Below are 23,147 nucleotides of genomic sequence, written 5' to 3' on the forward strand. Positions count from 1 at the left end.
AACACATTTTCTTTCACACAATACAAGACCTACGCCCAAGAAAATGATCTGACAATAGGCTGAAAAGAAACAAAGGGACCTGCATCTTCACACAACTTAAGAGTACACAGAGGATAACTGATACATCATTAAATAGCAAAAATCATTGCTGCAGGATGCTGTAGAAACTGAAAGCATAAGCAGATTCAGAAAAGGGTGTACAAGTTTCTGGTAGACATGGTAAAAACAGTGGGTGCTAGATACAGTGGTCCAGGGACAGCTCTCAGCTCTTGAGGAGACAGTTGCTGGGAATCAGAGAAAGCTGACTCGAGCCATGCTCTCCCTGTTAGACCTGTGAGCATTGGCTACTGGTCTCTGGCATAAAGATAACCTGGGTTACATCTTTGGTCTGGCCATTTTGATACCCTCATCATCCTTCTAACGCTCTTCTTGCACAAGCTCATTGTAAGAAAATCTATCTTCACCCCTCTTCTTCCACCCCCTCCCTCCATCAAACCACTCTCCCTTCAGTGATGTGCTCCCCTCCCAGTGGTGCTGGCAACTCCTACTGCCTGCTGGCTTTCCCATTCCCAGGCTCTTGGACACCCTGTGATTGCAGGCACTGTGTCCTCAGCCTAACACACCACTGGTTCCAGCCCCTGGGGTGAGGATTCATCACAGGACCAACCATGCTGCTAACTCAAGTGGGACCTGGAAAACAAACCACAGAGGCTCCTGAAAGAGCACAGGAAGCACAAATGAGAGCTGATCCTTGTGTTAGAATAAGCAGTAATGGATTTACCCAGGCTACCTGAGGATACTCTCAAGGCAGCAGCTTGGTTGCAGCTTGCTAGCTGCAGGAGCTTTCCTTTTTGCATAAATCTTGACCCATGGCCTCCTGCATTCTGCACATACTACTCCACTGTTGTCCCTCTCTCCTGACATGAAGCACTCTCTGTTATTTCCACCCTGAGCACCCAGCTCCAGTGATGTAGCTCAGGTTCTGCACCTGAGCCTTAACCCACAGGGCCTCTGCAGATCGACATGACAGGTACCTAAGGAGAACTGGCAGATGGGATGGTGGCTCTCTATTGAGATGGTTTAGGGGGATATCTGAAATGTTGCAGCATTCAAAGAAAGCCTCCTCTGCTTTCTGCTGCCCTCCCATAAGGCTGAGCTAATCGAAGTGAAGAACATGATAAACTCTCTGCCCCGAGTCAGCTCACACTGACAGCTCACTAGAGATACAAGATCGCTCAGTGACATTAAAAATGTCAGCAAACACCGATCAGGCTTGATGGAAGGGATGCATTAGCAGGCTGGGGGGGGCACAGGGCAAGGTAAAACTTCAGCAAACATGGTCAAGTGCATAGGCAGCTTTCTTCCCCCACTCTCTCCTCCACAGAAGGCTTTATTACAGATCCCAAGACACAGTGGCCACCATTGCAGCAGTCAGATGTGGAGCTCACCACCACCTGAACGGCCAGATCAATCCAACAAGGTTTGCCTGAGGCAAAGCAAGCATGGCAGCTACCGGGGACACTTCCTGTCTCCAGCTTGCCTGAGAGGGAGGTCTTGGAAATTGTGAAAGCTGCCTGCAGGCACAAGGTTCTCACCTCAACTGCTCCTGCAGCACAGCAGTGAAAAGGAAGTTTATTGGCAAATGAACTGAGAAAGACTCTCTCATCACTGCGGGAAGAAGATCTGCTGAGCTCTGGAGCATTCCACGCTCTGGCAGAGGGAGTCCAGACAAGGACTGTTTTTTAAAATGACACAAAACAGAGACAAAGAGGACCTGAACCTGTGTGTGCATGGGCAGAGGGAATCTGGAACGTATTTTGTTGCTACTGCACTACACAAAGATACACAAACTTGTCTGTGTGTAATCCTACTTCAGCATTGCCTGGTAGTTGTAGCAGGAGCACCCTAATTCAGAAAGGTACTCTTGTTATCACTGCTCATAAGCAGAGACTCAAAGGAGGTACAGCAGGTGCATGTGGGCCATCCTGCAGGAAACTGCTCTCTGTCCCATGTGCCTGTTTTCTTGAGATCTGAAACATTCAAGTCTCTGCATTATCCATGACCTAAAAATCAACGGTTTCACACTCCAAGCCCCAGCCACCCCACAACACCTTCACTTACTTCATGGATCAGGTCAGAGGCAGACTCAGCCTAGGAAGTATTTCTAGGTCAGGAATGTGCTAGAGGGAGGGGGAAAAGGGGCCACCTGAGCTATGCAGGAAAGAATGGGGGAGGGGGGGGGGCAGTTGTTACCTGTCCACTCTTATCATCTTATCTATTTTACACTGGGAGCTCAGTCAATAGAGACTGAGTCTCCGCTGGGTCTGTCTGCTTGGACAGAATCAGTTATCTAGGCTGGAAATCCTCTCTTGTGAAAACACACAGGCAGTTGCCCCACAAGCACCTGAAAGCAGTGTGTGGCATAGAAAGATCACCACCCTGGGGTAAGAGCAAGTCCCAGGGGAAGCAGCTCTTAGCCACAGGACAGGAGAGGTCTCTGCTCCCCTCTGCAACATGGGTCACTTCCCAGAGGGATGCAGGGTCCCTGGAACCATTCTGTGTCAGAGGGTGTCAGGTATTAAAGTGTCAGAAAAACTTCATTGTTTTTAAGGGACTAGAGGGGTTGGAAGAAGATCAGCATTTCTCTCTCACATTCCTGCACGATCTGAAGGAGGTTGAAACTTTACTTTCCAGTAACACATCTGCAGAGGAGGACAACCCAACCCACGTGCCCCCATCCTACATGCTCAACATGTGACCCTTTCAGGGAGCTGGGTAGGGGAACATTTCATTGCACCAACTTCCCTCCTGCTCCTGCATTTAGCTCTGTGCTTGGGACTTCATGGATGCTCAGCAGCCCTCAGCTTAGTATCACAGTATTTGCTGACATGCAATACATGAACGCTCATCTTGAAGAAGAGACACTTGCCTGGACATCTACATAATGATGAATCCCAGCTCCTAACACACTAAATCCAGGAGCCTTGAACTATGGGAAAGAGCCATAAGTCATTCATCCTGAGGCCCAAAGGAGGAGCATGGATGGATCAACCTACTTCTTAGCAAACATCACAGTACACAGGGATTTTTTTTTCGAGTATTATTATTCTGCAGCCATCAACCTGCTGGTTATATAGCTGCTATCCATTCACCGGAAGTTTAGTGAACTTCAAATGGCGATCATTAATGGTCACTGAACTGCAGAATGCCCCAATGTGCTTTCAGATTTCATTTACCAAGGACCAGCAATCAGCCAAAAGATTTGCTCTGACAGCAGGGAAATACAAGACCCTTTGACAAGTTCAGCCAGGAATGTGCTGCCAGCATCCCTTGTTAAGTTCATGTTCTACCCTATTTGACGGAACAGATCATGCAAATTGTCCTTCTGCGGCCGCTCAGCCTGTCACTCATGCTTCCATTTAAAACAATAAATAAATAAAAGAACAAAAGAAAAGACTGCAAGAACAACAAGCTGTTTATAAGCAAATTCCGCTTCCTGAGCCCCCTAATTACCAGGAAAAGGCGTAGAAACCCAAATAAAGCACTAAATTGGATGGGGGGAGGGAATCTTATTCATCTGAAGGTTTAACCAGGACGGCCACCCCAATTTCTCTTGTGCACAGACTGCAACCTCCTCCCTCACCCTGCTACTGCTTGTAATCACATTTGTTCTTTTCTTCCCACTTTGGTTTGTGACTTATGGCATCACCATGTTTTTCTGTGTAGATGGAACAGCTGTGCCAGGAGTCTTTGTGGATGCACAGCATGCTGCTCCTTAACCACCCAGGGAAGGTGTGGAGCAAAAGACAAGGCACCAGACCGTACTGAGTCCAAGGCATTGTGCTTAGCAAAGTGATCACTGATCTCTTAGGTGGATGCGCTGCTGAGACAGCTCCCTTTCCCCACACCACAAAGAGAAATGCTGATTTTTACATTGGAGTATTTCCACATTTATTAACCGGAATTTCATCTGATGGGAACCATGCTCCTAGGAGCCTTATATGGCTGCAAAACAAAACAGAGTCAGCAGTACTGGTGACAACACAACCTTCACTGAAAAGAGGTCTCACAGTGTCCCAATATTATGCAGAGGCATTGCACTGTGCCTGCCACAATGGGGTTCTCCCCAGCTGCAGAACACATCCCATCAAGTATAGTAAGACTCTATTAGAGGAGATACAATAGGGAGCTGGAGGACTCGCTCAGCCCAGCTTCTGAGAAAATAACTCATTTCAATGCAAAACAGCAGTAGTTATTAGACACCTCCTTAAAGAGGAAAAGTGAAGGACAAGGGGAGGAGGGAGACAGGGAGACAGGGACTGTGGCAGTTTGCACAGAAGTACCTTTTTCAGATTAATCCACTGTTTGAAGTAATCAGCAACCGGCAGCCCTAAGTACTGGCATTGTCCTGGTAACCTATAAGAGAGAAGAGAGAGCAAGTTTGATTCAATCAGGGTCTTGACAACACAAACTCTGTTTTCTTAAGTGCATTTCGTTCAGAGATGGAAAAGACTGAGTCTGCTGTAACATCATGCTGCACATCAGAAACACCACAGCTCTTGGCAAAAAAATCTCATGAGAGTAAAGCTTGGCTTAAGACTTTTATACATCCAGCCACATCCAGGCTGCTGAAACCTTTTAGACTAAACATTTTGAACAGCAGTTGTGTACAAGTGCAGCACTCAGCTCTTCTCCACGCTGGCTAACACACAAAGATGACTGGAGTATCCAGGCTGTTTTTGGCTAAGCAAACCCATCACAAATCCCTGCAAAACCATCCTGCTCTGCCAGCAGCTTACAGGGCAGACAGAAGGACTGACAATTCACCTGTCATGCCCTGGTGCTTCTCCATTTGGCCTTTATGGTTAAAACATCAAAAGAGACATGAAGGAGGGAAGGAGGCATCAAAGCATTCATTTTTTGGGTAGCAGTGCTGTATGGCTAAGAAAGCAGAGGCTGTTTTCCAAGCAGGTGCTTGGAAACAGGAGGAGGAGAGCAGACACAACTCTGAAGATACAAGTTGCTGCACAGTGTATCTCACTAGGGAGATACATCCCTGGCACAGCAGCCAGGGATGTGAGCACAGCAGCCAGAGCCGTGAGCACACATATTTATCCTTTCCCTTCCTATAGCAAGCCGATGGAATAGGGCTCAAAACAAAACTGCACCGGTAAGGGAGGCAGATTGCCTGAAGTGACAGCAGCACCTCAGGAAAGCTGCTTTTCCCACACTGTGCCGATCCCAGTGAGTTTGCAGGGGAGCGAGGATGTGCCCCTCAGCTGGGGAATGCTGAGTTGCAAACAGTGTGGCTCCAGCCAAGCCTGTGCAGGGACATGAGTTATGTGAGTTTTCTCTGGCCACTTTGATCTGATCAAGAGTAATTGATGGATCTTGTTCATTCACATACTGCCGAGCATGCCTGGGGCACTGGTCATGGGATCTTTAAGTGAAGCAAAGGAACATCCCAAATAAATATGTCAACTAAATAAATGACTAAATTAGAGCTGTTTGTGCATGTTAAAAGTCACAACCCTAGAAATTGGCTTTTGCAAACAGAGAGAGGTGGGTAATCTCCCAAATTCCTCAAGCATATGGGGGTTGTAGGAGGAGATTGCAGGGGAGGAGGAAGAGCTACGAGTGCCAGCATCAGCTGCTCAAATATCTGAACACAGACCACTACCATGTCCAGGACAAAGCCTTCTCCTGCTCTCCAAGGAGGAAAGAGTGAATAGTCCGGACTAGACTGCAGACTCAAGACTGAAATATAGGAACAAACTCTGGATACAAGGTAAACACCCCAAGGTGCACCATCAGCATCCCAGGCGGTACTTGAGTGCTCAGCCCAGCTCCAATTCCTTTGGTGAATGGGAAAGCATCTCTCCAGACATTTCCCCAAGTAAGGAGATGAAGGAGCAACACAGATAATGCACTTGCAGATAATGTGAGACTCAGGGTAGTGCAGTACCAGAGCAGTCTGGTCTTGGTGACTCCTCCATTTCTATGCGAAGCAAAGGAAGGAAGCTGGGAAACATATCCAGAGGAATCTCCTGGGAATATGTGGCCAACAGAGCCAGCACACACCGGGACCCACCTGTGTACCACCTTTGCCCTGCTTAGGCTAAGAAAGGAATAGACTTCCTGTGCCAAAGTCAAATGCCTGGTCCTGAGAAGATGCACGTGTGATGATTTAGGACCAATAATTTAAGTCATACAAACACATTTGAATAAGTATGTCCAGAGGAAGTTCTTTGAAAGCAGGAAGGCTGTCAAGAGAACGAGCCATGGCAGTGTGCAGTGCAAGCAGTGCAAGCTGACAGCACAGTCCCATCCCTGGGCACAGCTCATCTGATGCCACTGTGCTGAAATAAAGCACCTGGAGTCACTCCTCACAATTGCACAGCTGCCACAGAAACAGCAGCCTGGCCCATGCATTTTACAGCCATTACACAGATGTCCATGACATCCCTTAGTCAAACAGACCCGACCAGCCCCAATCAGCATGCTGAGAAAGCTCTTTCTCCAGGAAAGCTGCTTTTTGCTGGTGCCCAAATCAAGAAAGATCACAAGAAAAGGAACCATCTAAAACAAATAACTGGTCTAAATATAGGCACTTGATTAGGCCAACCTCTTTCAGATTGCTCACATTTAGCTAGACAGGATGATGACAGAAGTTAGCAAGAGTTAGAGGAAAAATTATCAATTCACCTTACATCTGGATAGGGCCCAGATGAAGTGAGTGCAGCATTGCTCTTGTTAGCCACAGGAATTGACAGCAAACCACCCAGTGCAATGAATGACATCTAAAGCACTGCCATCCCTGTGGGACCAAAAGGCCCAGCAAACTGGACAGCCTGGTTCTATTTTCACCCTGAGACTGATGGCAGTGTGCCCTGGGCGCTGGACAGTGGGTCTTTAATTGGAGAAAATAAATGCTCCAAATAAATATGTCAACTAAATAAATGACGCATTTTTGCAAACAACTAACAACCCCAGAAACTGCCTGTGAAGCTGTGTGACCTCAGGACATTCCCCCTCCCCCTTGATGTCCCCTCATTTCTTGTCAGCAGCAGAGGGGCTTCAAGTTTTTCAAGCACCAGGAGACCAACATGTTATAACCTGGGCGGGCTGTTAGCAGCATGGACCAAAACATAAGTCTATCCCTGAGCTGGAAGATGCAGTCCTGGTGGCTCCAGGCCACTGGGGACACAGCCACTGAGCAAGGATTAGCACAGGATTCCTATATGGGTCTGGTCTAGTCTAAATATGCAGCACTCCTGGCATAGGGAACCAGAGGCTTTCACTGCACAGAACCTGGGTTTCCAGGTACCTACAGGGAGGAAAACACCCCTGCAACATCTTTTCCCAGCTCCAAGATTGTCACCTGTAGTGGTCCCCCCACTCTCCAGCCTGCTGACCAGGCAGGAGTTTTTCTATCATCTTTTCCAGGCTGGACTAAATAAGGCACATCTGTGGCTGTCCTGGGGAACAGAAATACCATGGCCTGTAAGGAAGCATGTCTATTTATCAGAGCCACCACTCACTTGAGCATTCACTTATTTGATAAATAAGCTCTTATACTCAGTATGGCTTCTTGATCTTGCCAGAGCCAAACTTGCGCACTGAGGGCAGCTTTGCCTCAGCAGAGAGCTCAGGATTCAGCCCTTCCTCAGGTAAGGGAGAAGAGAAATGATGGCACATTTTTCTACATTCAGCATCCCATGATCCTTCCAGTTTTTGAATGAGGTCTAACTGGCTTCCCAAACACTAAAGCTCTCACTCCTTGGGAAGGAAGCTGGCTTTCAAAAACCACCCCATCAGCCAAACGCTGACTGCATTCAATACAGAATAAACTTGAAAATGGCTGTGGGATTTTCCAGCCTTCAATGCAGCTCTGGTGCTCTGTCGTCCCAGAAGCAGAGATGGGAGTGCATAACCTCTGCCTGCTCCCAAAATGCACATCCCCTTTGGGTGGAAGAGCAAGTGACATCAGGTAGCACACTCTCCTCCACCAGCTAAGCAAGTCTAAGTCCTTCTTAGACCATGGTCAGTAGTGGCAACTCTGCACCATTTTCAGAGAGCTTTCACTACCCCAGGCTCTGATTTCCACCCAGCCCTGCTTCACTACCCTGCAGGGTAAATGGGGCCTGGAGATGAATGGGATGCAAATAGGAGGTGAGGTAACATGGCTGCATTTCTGCTGTGGAAGCCAGCTCTCTCCAAGGCGGCAAGAAGCGCACAGCTCGGCGGTGATAAACGGCCTTGCTTTAGTTATCACTTTCCTTAAGTTAAGGAGAGCAGCCTAGTGATGGATGGTCTGGAATTCGGTTATCAGGGAAGGCTGTCAGCCAGAGTTGCCTATCTCCACACACATTTAGCAGGGCGTCATTATGCGATGGCATGGAGTTAAAATATGACCAAGGGTATTGAAAGAAAAAGAACAGGATTAAAAAAAAAAAAAAGCAAATTGAGCAACAATAAAGGAGCACGAGGCAAGAACGTTATCATACTAGTGACACCTTTTATCTCAGTCTGGTTAGCTAAAGCAGGGCACAAATTGGTCCTTCCTCCACTATTGTATCCTCTTGTACAAACAGAGGCAGATAAAATGTGTCACCAGTGCGATAGCATATCAATTTAACCCTAATTATCTAGAGGGTCAAACGAAGAAATAGGGGTTTCTCATTTCAACAGGTCCCTCCATCTCTGCTCGGAGCCAACACATTAATATGGAAGGAGGAGGGGCAGCCATAATTGATTTCCATCACTCAGGTGGTTCTGGCGTATAAAAAATTAATGCTTGATTCTCCCAACTAATCAGAGCTGGTTAACGTCCATCTGCTTCTGGGTTCAGGATGTCAGGAGACAAAGAAATGGGGCCACTTGCTACACACAGGGTATATTGATATTGAGGCAGTTAAAAGAACAAGTTCCTCTATGGGAAGGTAAAGGGACATTAAATCTTGGGGTTTATAGACACGATCTTACCCTTCCAAAAAAATCTGTTCCCTGGAGACCTTGCGTTGTAAGAGATGCATAACATTTTGTGTCCTGGCCAACACCAGTGCATTGGGCTGCAAAGGAGAGGACTGACAGGCTCCTGCCCTGGAAATCCTTCACTGAAGAAGGAAGCTGCTTGGATACTGAAGCACATAACAGCACCATGGTCAAAGAGAGGAGCTGTCAAACCACCTCAGCCTGGCACCTTCGTTCAAAGCAAGGTTCGTCAACACTCTGGATCACGCAGTCCAGAGGTGCTGCTCTGTTTTGATGTAGAGTGGGATGTCAGCCCCACACACCACTCAAGGGGCCAGAGGAGCCCACCTGCTCTTGCTTTCCACCAGATAAGCCCTTGCCAGGTGACTGCACCCCATTCTCACCAAGCACACACAGTGCTGTCTCTCTCTGCCCCCCATCAGTGCAGGACAAACCACATTGCATGGCTGTACTTAAAATTCTCAAGCAGCAGCTGTGGAAATACTGTACATCTGGAGAGGGTCTGAACAGCCCTGGGCTTTCGCAGAAACCCTGAGACAGGTCCCATCTCCCTCCCTCTTTGCTTTCCTTCCACCCTCTCAGTTCTCTCAACCACCCCCAAACTTGTCACAGTGCAACAAGCCTATGAGCCACACATCAGCTTTAAATATCAGCATGCATGAAGCAGGGACATGAGAGCAGGGAAGTGGGAACAGACAGAGCAAGCCTCCATCGCCTGTCAGGTAACACTAATGAATTTCAACACCAGCAGCCATTGCCTCAGACGGGCTGGTGAGAGGAGACAGAGTTACAGCGAGAAGCCTTTGCAGGAGCAGCCTGCCTTTTTTCAAAGCCCCCTCTGTTAATAAATGTCATTGTTGAGCAGGCTGCAGCAGTCCTCAAGCCGGGATGGTGTGGGCTGGGGGAGAGACAGGCAACTGACAGCACTTAGGATGCCTGGACAGCACAGCCTTTTCTTCTGCTGCTTCCCCAGAGAAGCAAGAGTCAGGAAAAGGAAGAAGATGGGACATTGCTATTGCCATAAAGCTGTCTTCCATTAAGGCCCCCAGTACTCAAAAACCAAACCTCCACAAGGAGCCACAAGTGCAACGCCAACACCCTCCAGTCTGGTTCACCGGGATGGATGGAGGCTCTACAGCGAACAGTCCTGGAATGGGCAGAGGGATGTAGAGACATCCAGGCACACTGCCTGCATTCCTGACAGCAGCAAAGGGTTACAGAGCAGTCAGTCCCTTTGCTAACACAAATGCATTCCCGAGGCAGCACAGGAAGAAGCATCCAGCACAGGGCACTATATGGCAACCGCACCGATGCACAACATGAAGGTCAATGCAAGTCTTCTTTACAAATGTCAACCTGTCATCTCTGGATATTAATGAGGGCTGACCAGTAGCTAAAATGCATCCATGCTCCATTAGTAATAAGAGAGACACAATGCAGGAGAAGAGCACACACCATGGCACATGGAGGCACCAGTGGGTCTGCAGGGCCTGGGGAGGTGTGGTGATGCACAACATAACTTAGGCCACTCCAGACGCCCAGGAAAGAAAGCAGTTGCCACACAAACCCTTTCACTGGAGTGTGCATTATCTTTGCCCACCAATCTTTAATTGGATTAGTGTAATGAGGCCAAAAACACAGGCTAAGCAGCAAGGCTAATACCTGGCACTTTCAGATCTTCTTTCTTTTTCTGTGATGCCAATTCTGGACAGAGCTGTGCTCTCTCTCTACCAGACATATTCCTGCCTAGGAAGCCTAAAAGACAAACTGCACGCCTCAACACTCGGGACTCATAGCAGCATTGGCTGAAATATCTGAACACCCATCCCATGCTAACAGCATGATCCTTATTCTCGAAATTTTTGCTGGGTACTAAGAAATTTGGGAGAACCTCAAGACCCTTGCTTTCCAAGCCGCTAGCCAGAGAATGGAAACGGTGTTATCCCAGACTGCAGCCAGAGCAATGTATACACTAGGGACATAATTCTGCCACAAAAAGCACACAGGGCAAGTGGCTTGTCGTGACTTGCTCGTCCTGCAAAGCACTGTGTGCCTTCCACTGCCATCAACCTTAATGAAACATGAAGGCATTTAACACCAAGCAAGATCTGGCCCTTTTATGGGTATCTGTCTGTGCGTCAGCAAGATGCTGGCAGAGATGCTATCTCAACATTAGGAGCAAGGCTGTAACACAGCAGGTATTCAGCCTCCAACAGAAGATGTTCATCAACAATTGCACACACATGATGCTACAATAAATCTATGTGCTACTTCTTAACAGCTTCTCTTAAAAAGATTCATAGCTCTATTTACTGGGCCTGATTCTACTGCTAGGCATGTAGGAGTAAATCTAGAGTTACTCTCCCTGGAGTTTGTAAACAGCCAGGGATAGTAGGATCAGAACTGAGCTTTTTGATTTTTAAATAAGTACTTAATTACCATGCAGGAAACCAGAGCTTACTGGCTCCATGGTTCAGCTGAGATGAGAAGCGCAGCAGGCAGAAGATTCACACTATTCCAGATTGGTGGAGGGATAGAGCAAATGCTCTCACCATCCCTTCCAGACATGGAGAACGACTAGGGTGACTTCCCTTTGACATCAGAAATGCATGACACTCCTCCGAAGAAAAGAGATACTGCAAAGTCTCCAAGGCTGAGATCGCCTCCCCAGCCTTGGGAACCTGCCCTATGAAGAACCCTTAAAAACAGATTTTTACATGTAAACTTGGTGTGAATACTAAACATGCATACTAAACATGACATTATACAGCATCTTATGAAGAGGAGTGTACAAAACTGAATACTGTGTTCTCAGTGAAAGTCACGCATCACGACCACAGGCTGTAGCAGGTGAATGTCCAATCTGTCATCAGGAAAAACTCTTCACCATGCAGGTAATAAAGCACTGGAACAGATTGGTGGTAAAATCTCCTTCCCTGGAGACATTCAAACTCATCTGGAGAAGACCCAGAGAAACCCAATGTAAGTTTGAAGTTAGCTCTGCTTTGATCAGGTGGTTGGATTAGAGATCTCTATTTAAATTATTCTGTGAATCATGCTCCAGCAGAGCCTGATTACACAGAGCATGTGTCCTTTCTCTGTCTATATGGTCTCTTAGTAAGTGTTTCATACAGACATTAATTTAGTAATCACCTGGTTCTCTGCATACTAGCTGCTTTAAGAGGGAGCATTCAGACTCCTGCTGCAGAACACTGTAATTACGCACTGAGTAAGGGAATATATCTGATGAAACGGATGCACCCACAACACATCGCGTCTAAGCCCCCTCAAAGCCAAAACATGCACAAAAACTAAGCTAAAATTAAATATGGTTCTCCTCCCACTGCAGAAGTATTTCTCCCCAGGAAACCTGAACGTGTAAGACCTAGAGCAAGGTGCTGCTCTAAACTGAGAAGACACATCCTGTCCCAGGCCTTCCTTAGACCTGCTCTCTGACAGGCCGGAGTAAACCTTGCCTCTTCCAAGCGTTGCCTGTCCAGACCATTTAGTGTATAAACTCTTCAGGACAAGGGCTTCTCTGCTATGAGTCATAAACTGTTTAGTGCCTAATGGTAAAGCCTATAGACACTTAACATAATACAATCATGTCACTTAAAGGCCATTAGTCTTCAGTCTAAACAGCACTTTTCCAGTCACAGAGGGGATCTGCCAACCCAGGAAGGCAGGATAAAGGACGTGGGTGGTCAGTCAGGTCACTGGACTTGCAGACACCTGACGTGAAGCCCCAAGCAGGACAGAGCCTGGCCAAAAGGCATGGGGGAAAGCCATGGCAGCTCTAGCAATCAAAAGTTTTCTCTTTTGGGCTTGCTTGAACCACTTGAATCAGCTGAAAAACCCTGTCTGCCAGGTCTGTCTCCACCTCCAGCCATGGCTATACCACTTGTAAGGGGAAGAGCCCCTCATCCAAAGAGGGAGTCTCCAGCCTTCTGCATCACCTCTCTCTCCACTCACTGAAGCAGACTATTTATCTACATTCTGTTTTGTGACCCTGTTTGAACCCCTCTTCTTTCCTGGCACCATCTCTGTCTTCCTCTGGCACCACATCATCCAGTTCTACTCTCTCAACTGACTTCTGAGATTGCTTCTTCTTCCCACTCCCCACTAAAGGGAAAAGAGAAATCCGAATAGGAGCCAGTGGCATTGGGTAAACCACCTTCCCGTGCCCTCTGATGATACACAACCCAAAACTGCATGCACAGCAGCTTCATGGGCTCTCATGCTGACAGCAGTGGGGAGACTGGCACATTGGGTAACAAGGTCTGAGCACAGTTTTCTGTGCAAATTACACATGCACAGGGGAAAACAAGTTTGTCTTTTCCTTGTGGGGAAGAGACTGCTCCCACCTCCAAGCACAAGCTGCCATTAGTATTTGCTTCGCTGGAGAGAAGGAGCAGCGAATCCTCCAGAGCAAAGGACAAGTGCAGCAATTAGGATGCAGGGGCTGCGGGAGCTGTTTAACAGCACGACCTGGAGGTCAGTGCCGCCGACTCCCAGCCCTGCATAAATATTGTATGAGTCGGGGAGAGGGGCTGTTACGGCCACCCTCAGTGCCGGCCCTCCCCCATCCATCGCCATTCTGCATCCAGCTAGATACGCCAGCAACATTATTTACAGATGTGACAGTCAGGAAAATCACTTTAGTAACTAAGGGAATGGGAATGAAGGCTGCACAGTAGAGCAGGCACCTGGGAGCAGGCTCCCATCCACACCTTCTGCCTCCCTTTGCAGCCCTGCCAGATGGCATGGCCTGTTCTCAAACTGGCGGATGAAATACCACCAGGAACAAGGAGGGGAGGGCAGGCTGTGAGCTCCCTCTCAAAGCCTGCCCAGGGGTTTGATTATCAATGCTGCTGAAGGACACTTCAGCCAGCAGCTGCCTTCCAGTTTCCTATCAGTATCTCTGCTAGACCTGCCCTTTGGAGGGAGCTTTATATCAATATAACGAGAGGCTTTAGAGGGAGCTTCCCTCAGACTCTGTGTAGCCCCACAGAAGGGTCCCCACTCCAACATAGCCACAGGGGCTCATCCCTGCAGAAACTCCCCCAGCTGCTCTATTTGGTACCAGCCACCTTCCTGACACATGACCTGTTCACTCCTTATTCCCTGAAGGATTGTCTTCACCTGCAGCTTCAATCACACTGATTGGCACCAACTCTACTGTATCCTGGAATGTCCTCGTTCCTCTGCCCACTTTTTTTGCTGGACATGCCAGGTAACTGCATGTCTCCTGTGATGCTCTGCACAAATACAAACCTATTCTCAGATTCACCGAGACTGGAGGCTCCTGAGGACAAGGACATGGGCCATTCTCCAACTGTACCAACAGCCCATGAATTCCTAGGGGCATGCTGCTAATAAATATTACTGCCCAGGGCAACACATGAGAGCTGCAAGATAGAAAACACAGCTTGGATGTGCTTCTGCCCGTGAGACCTCTCCAGAATTTTTTTCATTTTTCTGTGGCTGGTTGCTGAATCCAGGGAAGGCAGAAGCCCTGTCTTACCATTAGCAGCTTTTCTAAATTCACTGTGCAATTAATGGGCTTAATTATTGATGGCAAAGGCAGGGAAGAGAGGAAAGAAAGAGCCAACGAGAAGGGAATGATGTGGGGGTGGCAGGCGCCAAAGGTCTCCGAAGATCTTCCCTCAGCCTAGAGCAGAGAAAGAGCCCCTAGCCGCTCTGCCGCTCCCACGGCCCTGCTCTAATGCTCCCTGACATGCCTCTGAAGACAGCGAGCTGTTTGCAGTCACCACCGTGATTTGTTAGTAATTATTTTCACGGTGTCACATTGCTGTCACTCTCTTAACAAAGAGACAGGCAGCCCGAGGCTGCCTGCAAGAAAGAACCAACAGAGAAAAGGAATTGTCAGGCACCCAGGGATCCTCTTTGCTTCCTGGGTTTCACAACCAGAGTCCTTACCAGCTTCTGAAGCAACTTCTGAGGAGAAGTGGCAAGTCAGAATCATCTCCCATCCTGGTCACAGGAAGAGGAATTAATTACTTAGCCCTTTCTCAATTTCACCTTACCTGTAAATCCAGTGCAAGACCGAGGTGCTTAGAGCCCAACAATTTGCTTCAGGCCTCCAGCAAACGCAAAACAACTTTGGCAATTGATGATTTTTAGTGCTCTCCTTTCAAGTCCCAATTTCTTTTCATGTGGTCTCACCATTAGAATGTGCTTCCCAAACAGAGCAATCCTGATGACAAACCCCTGCCTAAGTCTATCACCCTCACACATTAACCCTCCAGACTGTTCACGTGCTCTTCCTACACCAGACTCATTAATTCCAACACACTGCTGTGCTCTGCATGGCAGTAACATTTCACTTGGCATTTCACAATGCCAGAGGACCTCAGCAGCTTCCTCACACCTGAAATACAGTCTAATGGCTTGCTGCCTCTGTTTTCTCATACACAGCACAGTGACTTGACAAGAACCTCCCTGCTTGAACCACCTCCAGTCCATCCATCCAATCTTTGGCTGACCTGTCAGTCAGTTCAAGGTAATCACTCCTTTCCCAGTAAACATGGTGTTTGCTTGGGCCCCCAAGGAATGGAGGCTACTTTGGCTCCTGAAGTGTCACATGAAATAAGGATATAGAGATGAAAGACTGAGACACCTGGCCAGACAACCTTTAAAGCACTCTTGAGCGCTATGCAGAAAGCAAGCAGACTTCCTCCAGAGCAATTCCAAGTCTGAACTACTCCCAGCACAAGTGTTCTTTCCCTGCCTGCTTACTGATGGTGCACAAGGGTCAGTCTCTGCAGCCGTGGGGAAAGCTGGGTATTAATTCACCCTCTTAGCATAGGGAGAGTTTGGAAATATTAAGCCTCACAGTCTAAGGAAAACCTTCCTGCAATTAACTGCATGGAAGAGCTCTGACTCAGAGGGCAGCTCCTTTTCAGGGGTCCTTTTAATAACCAAGAAATGGCATATACATGCTGTGAAGAATTAGGATCACCACTGGGAAGCTAAATGGTCCATAAAATGTAAAAGTTCTCTTCAGAGCTGGGAGCACTGAGAGCTGGAGGACAGGTCTTGGCAACCTCCCGCCAGCCTACTCCATCCATCTGGTTTGCAGGGACAGACGTGACTCCAGGGAGGGATGAGGAACTGAACTCAGCCAGTGCCCAGGCACCTTTGGCATGCTGGCCGACAGTCAACACCGAGACCTGGCTCAACGCTCAGATGGAAAAACTGAAGCAAGGAAATTAAAGATGACCAAGAGGCACCTAGGGAGGAAAAACAAAGGGTGTCCTAGAGTGTAGGTGCTGGGTGGAGAGGAGAGAAATCCTTGCTCCAAGAGAGGCAAAGCTGGTAGGACCAAGGCAGGATGAAGTCCTGGGCAGTATGAGCTTCCCGCACACAACCCTGCCAGGATATCGCCCTGCTTCCTCTGCCTTCTTCCCACACACTTCTCTATTCTGCTTTCTTCTACTACCACCTCCATATGCCTCACATCATTGCTAATGCCTGGTCCACATCAATGTCTGAGCACATGACACTGCCTTTGGGGTGCCAGGCTGCTGAGGGCAGCACCTTGGCCAAATACAGAAAAAGGTGACTCCAACTTGAAATTGACTCAGCTCAAAAAGTTACTCTGCAGCTCCAGTGTCCTTCCAAGTCCTGCACACACCCGGTCATCCACTCCTGAGGACACAGAGTGTCGCTGGACAAGGCACATGAGAATACGCTGGAGGGAAAATACCAGGGATGACCTCAAGATGGCCCAGTAGGTCTTTGCCAGCCAGGAGCTTCAGGAGGAAAGGGACTGAACCCATCCAGGAAAATGGCTCCCAACAGGAAACAAACATCCAAACAAAACATTTTCAAGAAAGCTATGGACTCACACAGTAGAGCAAGTGAAAAAGGAAGGATGCTGCTCCCAGGCTGGCAGTATTCTTCAAGCAGAGCTCTCTAGGCAGAGGAGCCATAAGCACATCTCTCCCAGCCAAGCCACTGAGAGGGCAGCACGGGTGCCAACACACAACTGCTTTGCTTCAGCTGCGAAGTAAGAAGAGCTAGGATTCAAAGGAAGACAGCTGACATTTCAGACCCAGCATGAAACACTATGGCTGTCTAACCCTAGAAAAATTAAGCTGTTTTAAGAGAAAATGAATACTTTGTGCAGCTAATCCTGTTTTTCACACATGCCACAGACAACAAAATTCAGACGGCAAACAGCCCTCCAGTGGTTGTCCTCTGCAGTCCCAAGCCAACCAGCTTTTCAATTCCTCAAGGCACAGAATCACCACGATTGTGAACTGCTATTAGAGGGCTCTCATATAGACAGAGGCTAGGCTGTGTTTTTTACCAAGGACCCATTATAGATCCATTGATTTTGAAAACATTTTGCCTGAATTCACTAAAACTCTGGACACAGAATTCACCTTAGTGATTCCTGGTGCAGAGGGAATTATGGTTCCCTATTCTATGAGCAGATGGCATTGAGGTCATTGACTTACATCCAGTTCAGAGCGACTGTTTTCAAACACAGCTGAAGAGCACAGAGTTAAGTTACTCAGGGGTAGAAAATCCACCTTCTCCATTTATTACTCCATCCCAAAGGTTCAGTGCTGGAAATAAAGCACATGATGCAATGCCTATCTCATTCTCCCCTACACTGCAAACTTATCTGTAAGTTTCTCCAGCATCTTTCATGCTGCTTCCAATTTCTTTGGTCTTAATTCCCAGGCAGCAGAGTCCTGCTCCCCAGAGTGCACCGGGCAACACAGTTCAATAAATCTGTGGCCACTACAGCCCTGACTATGACAAATGTCTTTGCTATGATGTGCCAGACAAGGAGCAGACCTGAAGGTGACAGTCCATTGCATGATTATCCCTATGCAAAGATTTCATGTCCAAAGCTTAAACCAAAGGCATTCCCAGATATCTTGGACAATGTAACTTGCAGAAGCCCACACAACCAATTATTTCAAACAAAGACAAGAACAGGAATCAGGCAGGGTAACTGGTACATAAGGATAACAGAAGTCAAGTCTGGTAAATTAATTTTAAATAACAGTGTACAAAGGGAGAATCTTAAAATCCAAAATTTGTTTTGCATCAGTGATATCATTTTCTTTAAAAACAAAAAGCTGGACTGCAGGGTCGCAGAAGTGAATGGGGTCAGTGCTATTCCCTGTAAGTGCTCACAAGGCTCCCTTGCTTAGCTCCAGCAAAGCACTTTAGGATGTAATTACATGAACAACTCCATCAGCAAAGCTGACTCAAAAGGTTCCTGACCCTGGATACTCAGTCCCATCCCTTCACTGTAGTTCACACCACATTCTTTGTTCAGCCAATGTAACTGTGTGAAGAGATACAGCATAGGCTTGTTCAGCAAAATGATCCCCACTAAAAAAACACCACCAAGCTAATCTGAAGATCTTAGTTGGAAAGGAATTGTTTTATGAGCCTTAAATGCAGATGACTACGTTATCTTTCAGTTATCAGATCTTTCTTGTTACTCTCAACTCTGAACATACCTCTTGCCCTGCTGCCACACAACCAGCCCACCCTACACCTTCTCCTGCCTTTCCTCATGACTACCCAAGTGTTCCCACTCACCCCAGTCAGTGGCCATCTGCAATTTCTCTCCGAGGACGAGGCTACCAACCCCCTCCTGGTCGTCTGATAAAGAACAGCACATACAGGGGACACTAACACCAACAATTCTTTTCCATTCATGACCCAATGTTGATCTCAAAAACTTCCAGGACAGAAGTCTGGAAAGAACAACCCATTGCCACATTTAGAGCTGGTCTGAGAAGGCAAGCATCCTCCCAGCCTGTATAATTTGCAAGGAAAGAATTAAAACAGTAAGACAAAATTAAGCAATGGTATAACTTACTGCTTCGAATTTACTAATATCCAACCTAGGAAGAGCACCGAGGCCTATAAACATTTCAAGACACTTCACTATGTTTTATCACTATATTACAGAGTACTTGCATTTAACACTTATTTAAGAAAATAAAAAACTTCTGAGCAGTAGTTTCCTGTGAAGACATAAATTAGCATGCTCTGATCAGCCACAGTAAGTGCAGTACAAGCACCTTCATGTCAGAGTTATATAGACCAAAGCCTACAAATACTTTTAGCTATGCTCAATGCTTTTACAGAACGATCCAAATCTGGAAAGAGAAGGATTAACTGATGCTTCTGACATTATGGTGTAGGTCTGAGATTTGGGACATGAGGCTTCAGCTCTGCCTCTGCCTGCCTGCATAGCCACAGGCATATCACTTAACCTCACTGTATCTCAACTCTGTAGCTATGAACACATGGTAAAAAGGCCTCTTTCGTTGCCAAGATTAATTCACATTGTGTTTAAGAGGAACACAGAGGAAAGCAATTTGACATTTCAGCAGAGATAAACTACACTAAAGAGCTTATATTACAAGGGCTCAACTCTGGCAGATACTAAGTACCCTTTTTTCCACTAAGCCTGTCTCCTGCAGTCAGCAGCTCCCTCAGCCCCTTCAGAGGCACGTTACCCTCGCCACCCAATGCCACATCAATGCTATTTGCTTAATGACTAGTGTCAGTTCCAACCTAGGTGCAGAATGAGGTCCAAGCACTAAAGCAGACTACATCAGGTATCTGAATCCATCCCTGGAGCTGTTAAACTTGACTATAGCTCCTTGCAACAGGCTAAAGGAATCCTCCTGCTGAGCATGCAGAGGCCTGAGGACCGTGTGTCTAACGAGGCTGTATCCCCACTCATATTTTAGCTTGGCAGGTCTGGTGCTCCTTTCATCTTTTGCTTCAGGTAGCTCTCTTTAATTAATAACATTTCTGAGTCGACACAGAGAACTTTCCACCCAGAATGAATGGCCCTCTCTCATTAGAACCACGACTTGTCATGATGTATTCAAGAGTAGAAGTGTGATTCATTCCCTTGTCTGGGAATGAGGGGTGTTGCTGGGGGGTGGGGGGAAGAAGAGTCTCTGTAATGAGTGACTGGTATTTGCTGAAGCTGATATGCGACTCTGTCGGCTTGAACTGCCTTGTCAGGACAAGCCTTCAAGAAAGGTGATGTTCCTACTCAAGAGGTTTTCCTCATTAAAGAAATTGCATCTTAACAAGAGGGAAGGGGAGGGCTGGTAGGAGAGCTGCTGTCTCCCTGACTCCAGCCTGGTTCACACACACCAAGCACTGAAAGCAGGTTGATCCAAGCGCAGCCAGTAGAGGATCAGCATTCCATTTAGGAGCCCTCTCATGCAATGGACTCTCTCCAACAGCAACCAAATCCCCTCCAACAGGAACTCTCAACCTGATGGTGCAGCATACCCATGACAAAGCCTTTGCTAGCATGGCCGAGGACCTTGACTCATGCTAAACCTCCATAAGCCCTTCCTAGATGCGTGGTGTCCTGTTCTGGGCACCATGTGAGTAGTGTGTAGTGCTCCCTTGTTGTTTGAGGGAAGACAGACAAACAGCTTCCAAGGAAGCTCCAGTGTCCAAGAGCAGTCAAGTCTGTAGCCACACAGTGCCTCACTCCCTGAAGATCAGCAAGCCAAGCAGAGGTTTTACTGATCCTTTAGCAGCTAGTTTACATCTTGAATCCTGCAGACCCAGCAGTGCCAGACACTATCAGCAGAGAGCAATACCCCGACAATCACTGTTCCTCTGGTGCTTTTGTCTGAGCTACGAGTGCTACACACATTGCAACTCCTGGCTTAGATGGGGCTATTTCCCCACCATATCCCTACATCCACCACTGACAGGCTTGTAGGTTCCTCCTCTTTGTTATAGCCACTTCCCTGCATCCAGCTTGCTCATCCCACTGTGCCTCCCTGGCACCCACCAGTGGCATCTACCGGAAGCCCTCACAGTAGACAGGCCAGTCCAGAAGACACCATGCCTCAGCTCTAGACCAGAACATGCAGACAGAAGCCAAACTAAATGCCCAGGTCACTGCTGGAGAAGCCAGGAACAAGGCTGCATGGTTTAGCAGCCAAGCTAAGGACAACAGAGGACAGGAACTCCAAACCACTCAAGACATGGGTAAGAGGACTGCAGCTATGCAAGCAGCTGTCATTACTAAGGAAGCTGAGAAAAGAAAGAGCAGTTAGGAGTGGACCTAACACAAGTCACAAGTGGTGACTCCTTAAGCCAGGAGCGTTGCACTCACCTCATTGTCCTCAATTCCTCTGGAACCCCACCAGGTTTCTATCACGAAGTGCTTCCACCAACACTCCTCCAAATGTGGACAAGCAGTACCACCTCCCTTCCTACTGCCCCAATGCCTTTTGTGCCCAGTCTGTGTTCTCAACACCGTAGCAACGGGCATCAGCTACACCGCAGGTCTTGTAGGGAAGCGTGAGGTGATTCCCTGAAATAGCTCATGGATGTTGCATGTCTCCAAGGCTCTGTCTCCCTATCTGAGCAGCCTTGTTTCAGCTCTCTGCTTTCTCTCTTTAAAAAGAGATGCTCAGTTCTGCTTTGCTAAACCCTATTTGGCAATGTGTCTAAACACACGCAAACTTAATTAGTTCAGGAGGGAGACTCGGCATTTGTGGTGACGGATAAAAGTAATGGGAAATGAGACAAGTCAGAGCTGGCAGGGAGTCCTCACTCGAGCCTCATCCACTGGCACGGTGCTAATCAGATGTGACGCTGCACGCTGCAGCACCCAATCGGCGATGGAGCAGCGTGATGTGCTACTCACCAGGCGGCTGCAGCCAGACTCCTGCTATCCATGTGCTTGGAAACACAAAACGTATTTTCTGCTTTGCCCTGGAGATGCTTTAGGATTGAATTCTGAAGTTAATGGTTTAAAAAAAAATTTTAAAAGGAAGAGGGAGAAAATGAACCACTCACAACAACCTCATGGCCAGGAGTGGAGTCTTTTTTTCCAGCTGACTAGTAAGGGACAACCCAGGCGAGAGACCACTGCCAACGGTGAAGAGTATATCTCCACTACAGAACAGCATGTCCCTCTGAGCCAGCTCACCCCACAACCCCTATGGCTCACCAGAAATAGGGCTCATCTTTACCTCTATTTGGCTGCTGTAGAGGTCTGAAGAAAAAAAAACCAAAAAACAAAAAAGCCACCCAACACATCCAGGTTGCTCTTTCCATATGGACACCAAGTTAGGATGTCATTACCTGGAAATCTTGTCAGCCTACTGTGAAAGAGATGGAAAGATGGGCTTGGAGCAAAGACAACTTTCTCACAACTATCAACAAAGTGGTAAATTGGACTCTCACAACAGCAATGCAGGAGTAAAGAACAGAGAAAATAGAATACTTGAGAAACAGAAGTTTAGCACAGCAACTGTTTGTGCTGGTCTCTAACAGAAGCTTAAACATGATATATAAAGAAAAATAACTCACTTGTAATTTAAGCAACTAACACAGGAACTTGCAATATATCCGAGCTCGTGACATAGCCTGAGCAAAGACCCAGATTTTGACTCAAAAGTTCACATACCACCCCTGTGTCTCTGTCTGGAGCCAATTTCTCATCTCCACTAGCGCTTGTGCTGAGCTTTGGTCCCCATATTTCATGTCTCACTAATCACACCAAGAAAAGGCAAGGAAGGAGCTGCCACTCTGCAAAGACCACTCGGCAGGGAAGAACTGGTGCTGATTGCTCCTAGGCTATGTGCACTTTATTTAGGCTTCCAATTTGGGGAAACCAATGTCACAGTGAAAACCAAGTAACACTACTAACGAGTTGTGGCTGTCAGATCAGGATGGGATGTGTCAAGCCCGTGCTTTACTGGTGTGATAACAACAGGAGTCTTTATCCAGCACTGCAGGGAAATGAACAGCTGAAGCAAGATTATATGAATCCAAAGGAATTCAGCACTATAGGACACTGATCTGCAAACACTTTGGAGACTGAATTAATTTAATTTCTGGACATTTAGCTCCATTCTTATAATAACCTTTCTTAGGTTGGTGGTCTAGCTATTTTCCTAACAAAATATGCACACACACACTCACTGACACTTGCAGATCCCAGTGCAGGTCTCCACCTGGTACTTGCCAGATACTCACCCAGCTGATGAAGATGACCTTAACAATAAGAACACCACTGGAGCATGCCAGACCTGGCTTGTATTCTATTCTAAAGACTACTCTGTGATTCACATCGAGTTACTGTGCCAAGATGACAG

General features: G+C 47.3%; 1 protein-coding gene across 2 annotated transcripts in view; it reads right to left on the bottom strand.

Annotated features, from left to right (window-relative positions):
* ERI3 (ERI1 exoribonuclease family member 3) overlaps window positions 1-23,147 on the bottom strand; it is a 130,486-nt gene that overhangs the window by 74,586 nt on the left and 32,753 nt on the right. For both annotated transcript variants that reach the window (XM_032118843.1, XM_032118844.1), the window contains exon 6: window positions 4,344-4,416. In XM_032118843.1, coding sequence (XP_031974734.1) covers window positions 4,344-4,416 — 73 coding nt within the window. The remainder of the gene's footprint in view (window positions 1-4,343; window positions 4,417-23,147) is intronic.

Source organism: Corvus moneduloides, chromosome 9 (genome assembly GCF_009650955.1).
Source record: "Corvus moneduloides isolate bCorMon1 chromosome 9, bCorMon1.pri, whole genome shotgun sequence".
Taxonomy (NCBI): Eukaryota; Metazoa; Chordata; class Aves; order Passeriformes; family Corvidae; genus Corvus; species Corvus moneduloides.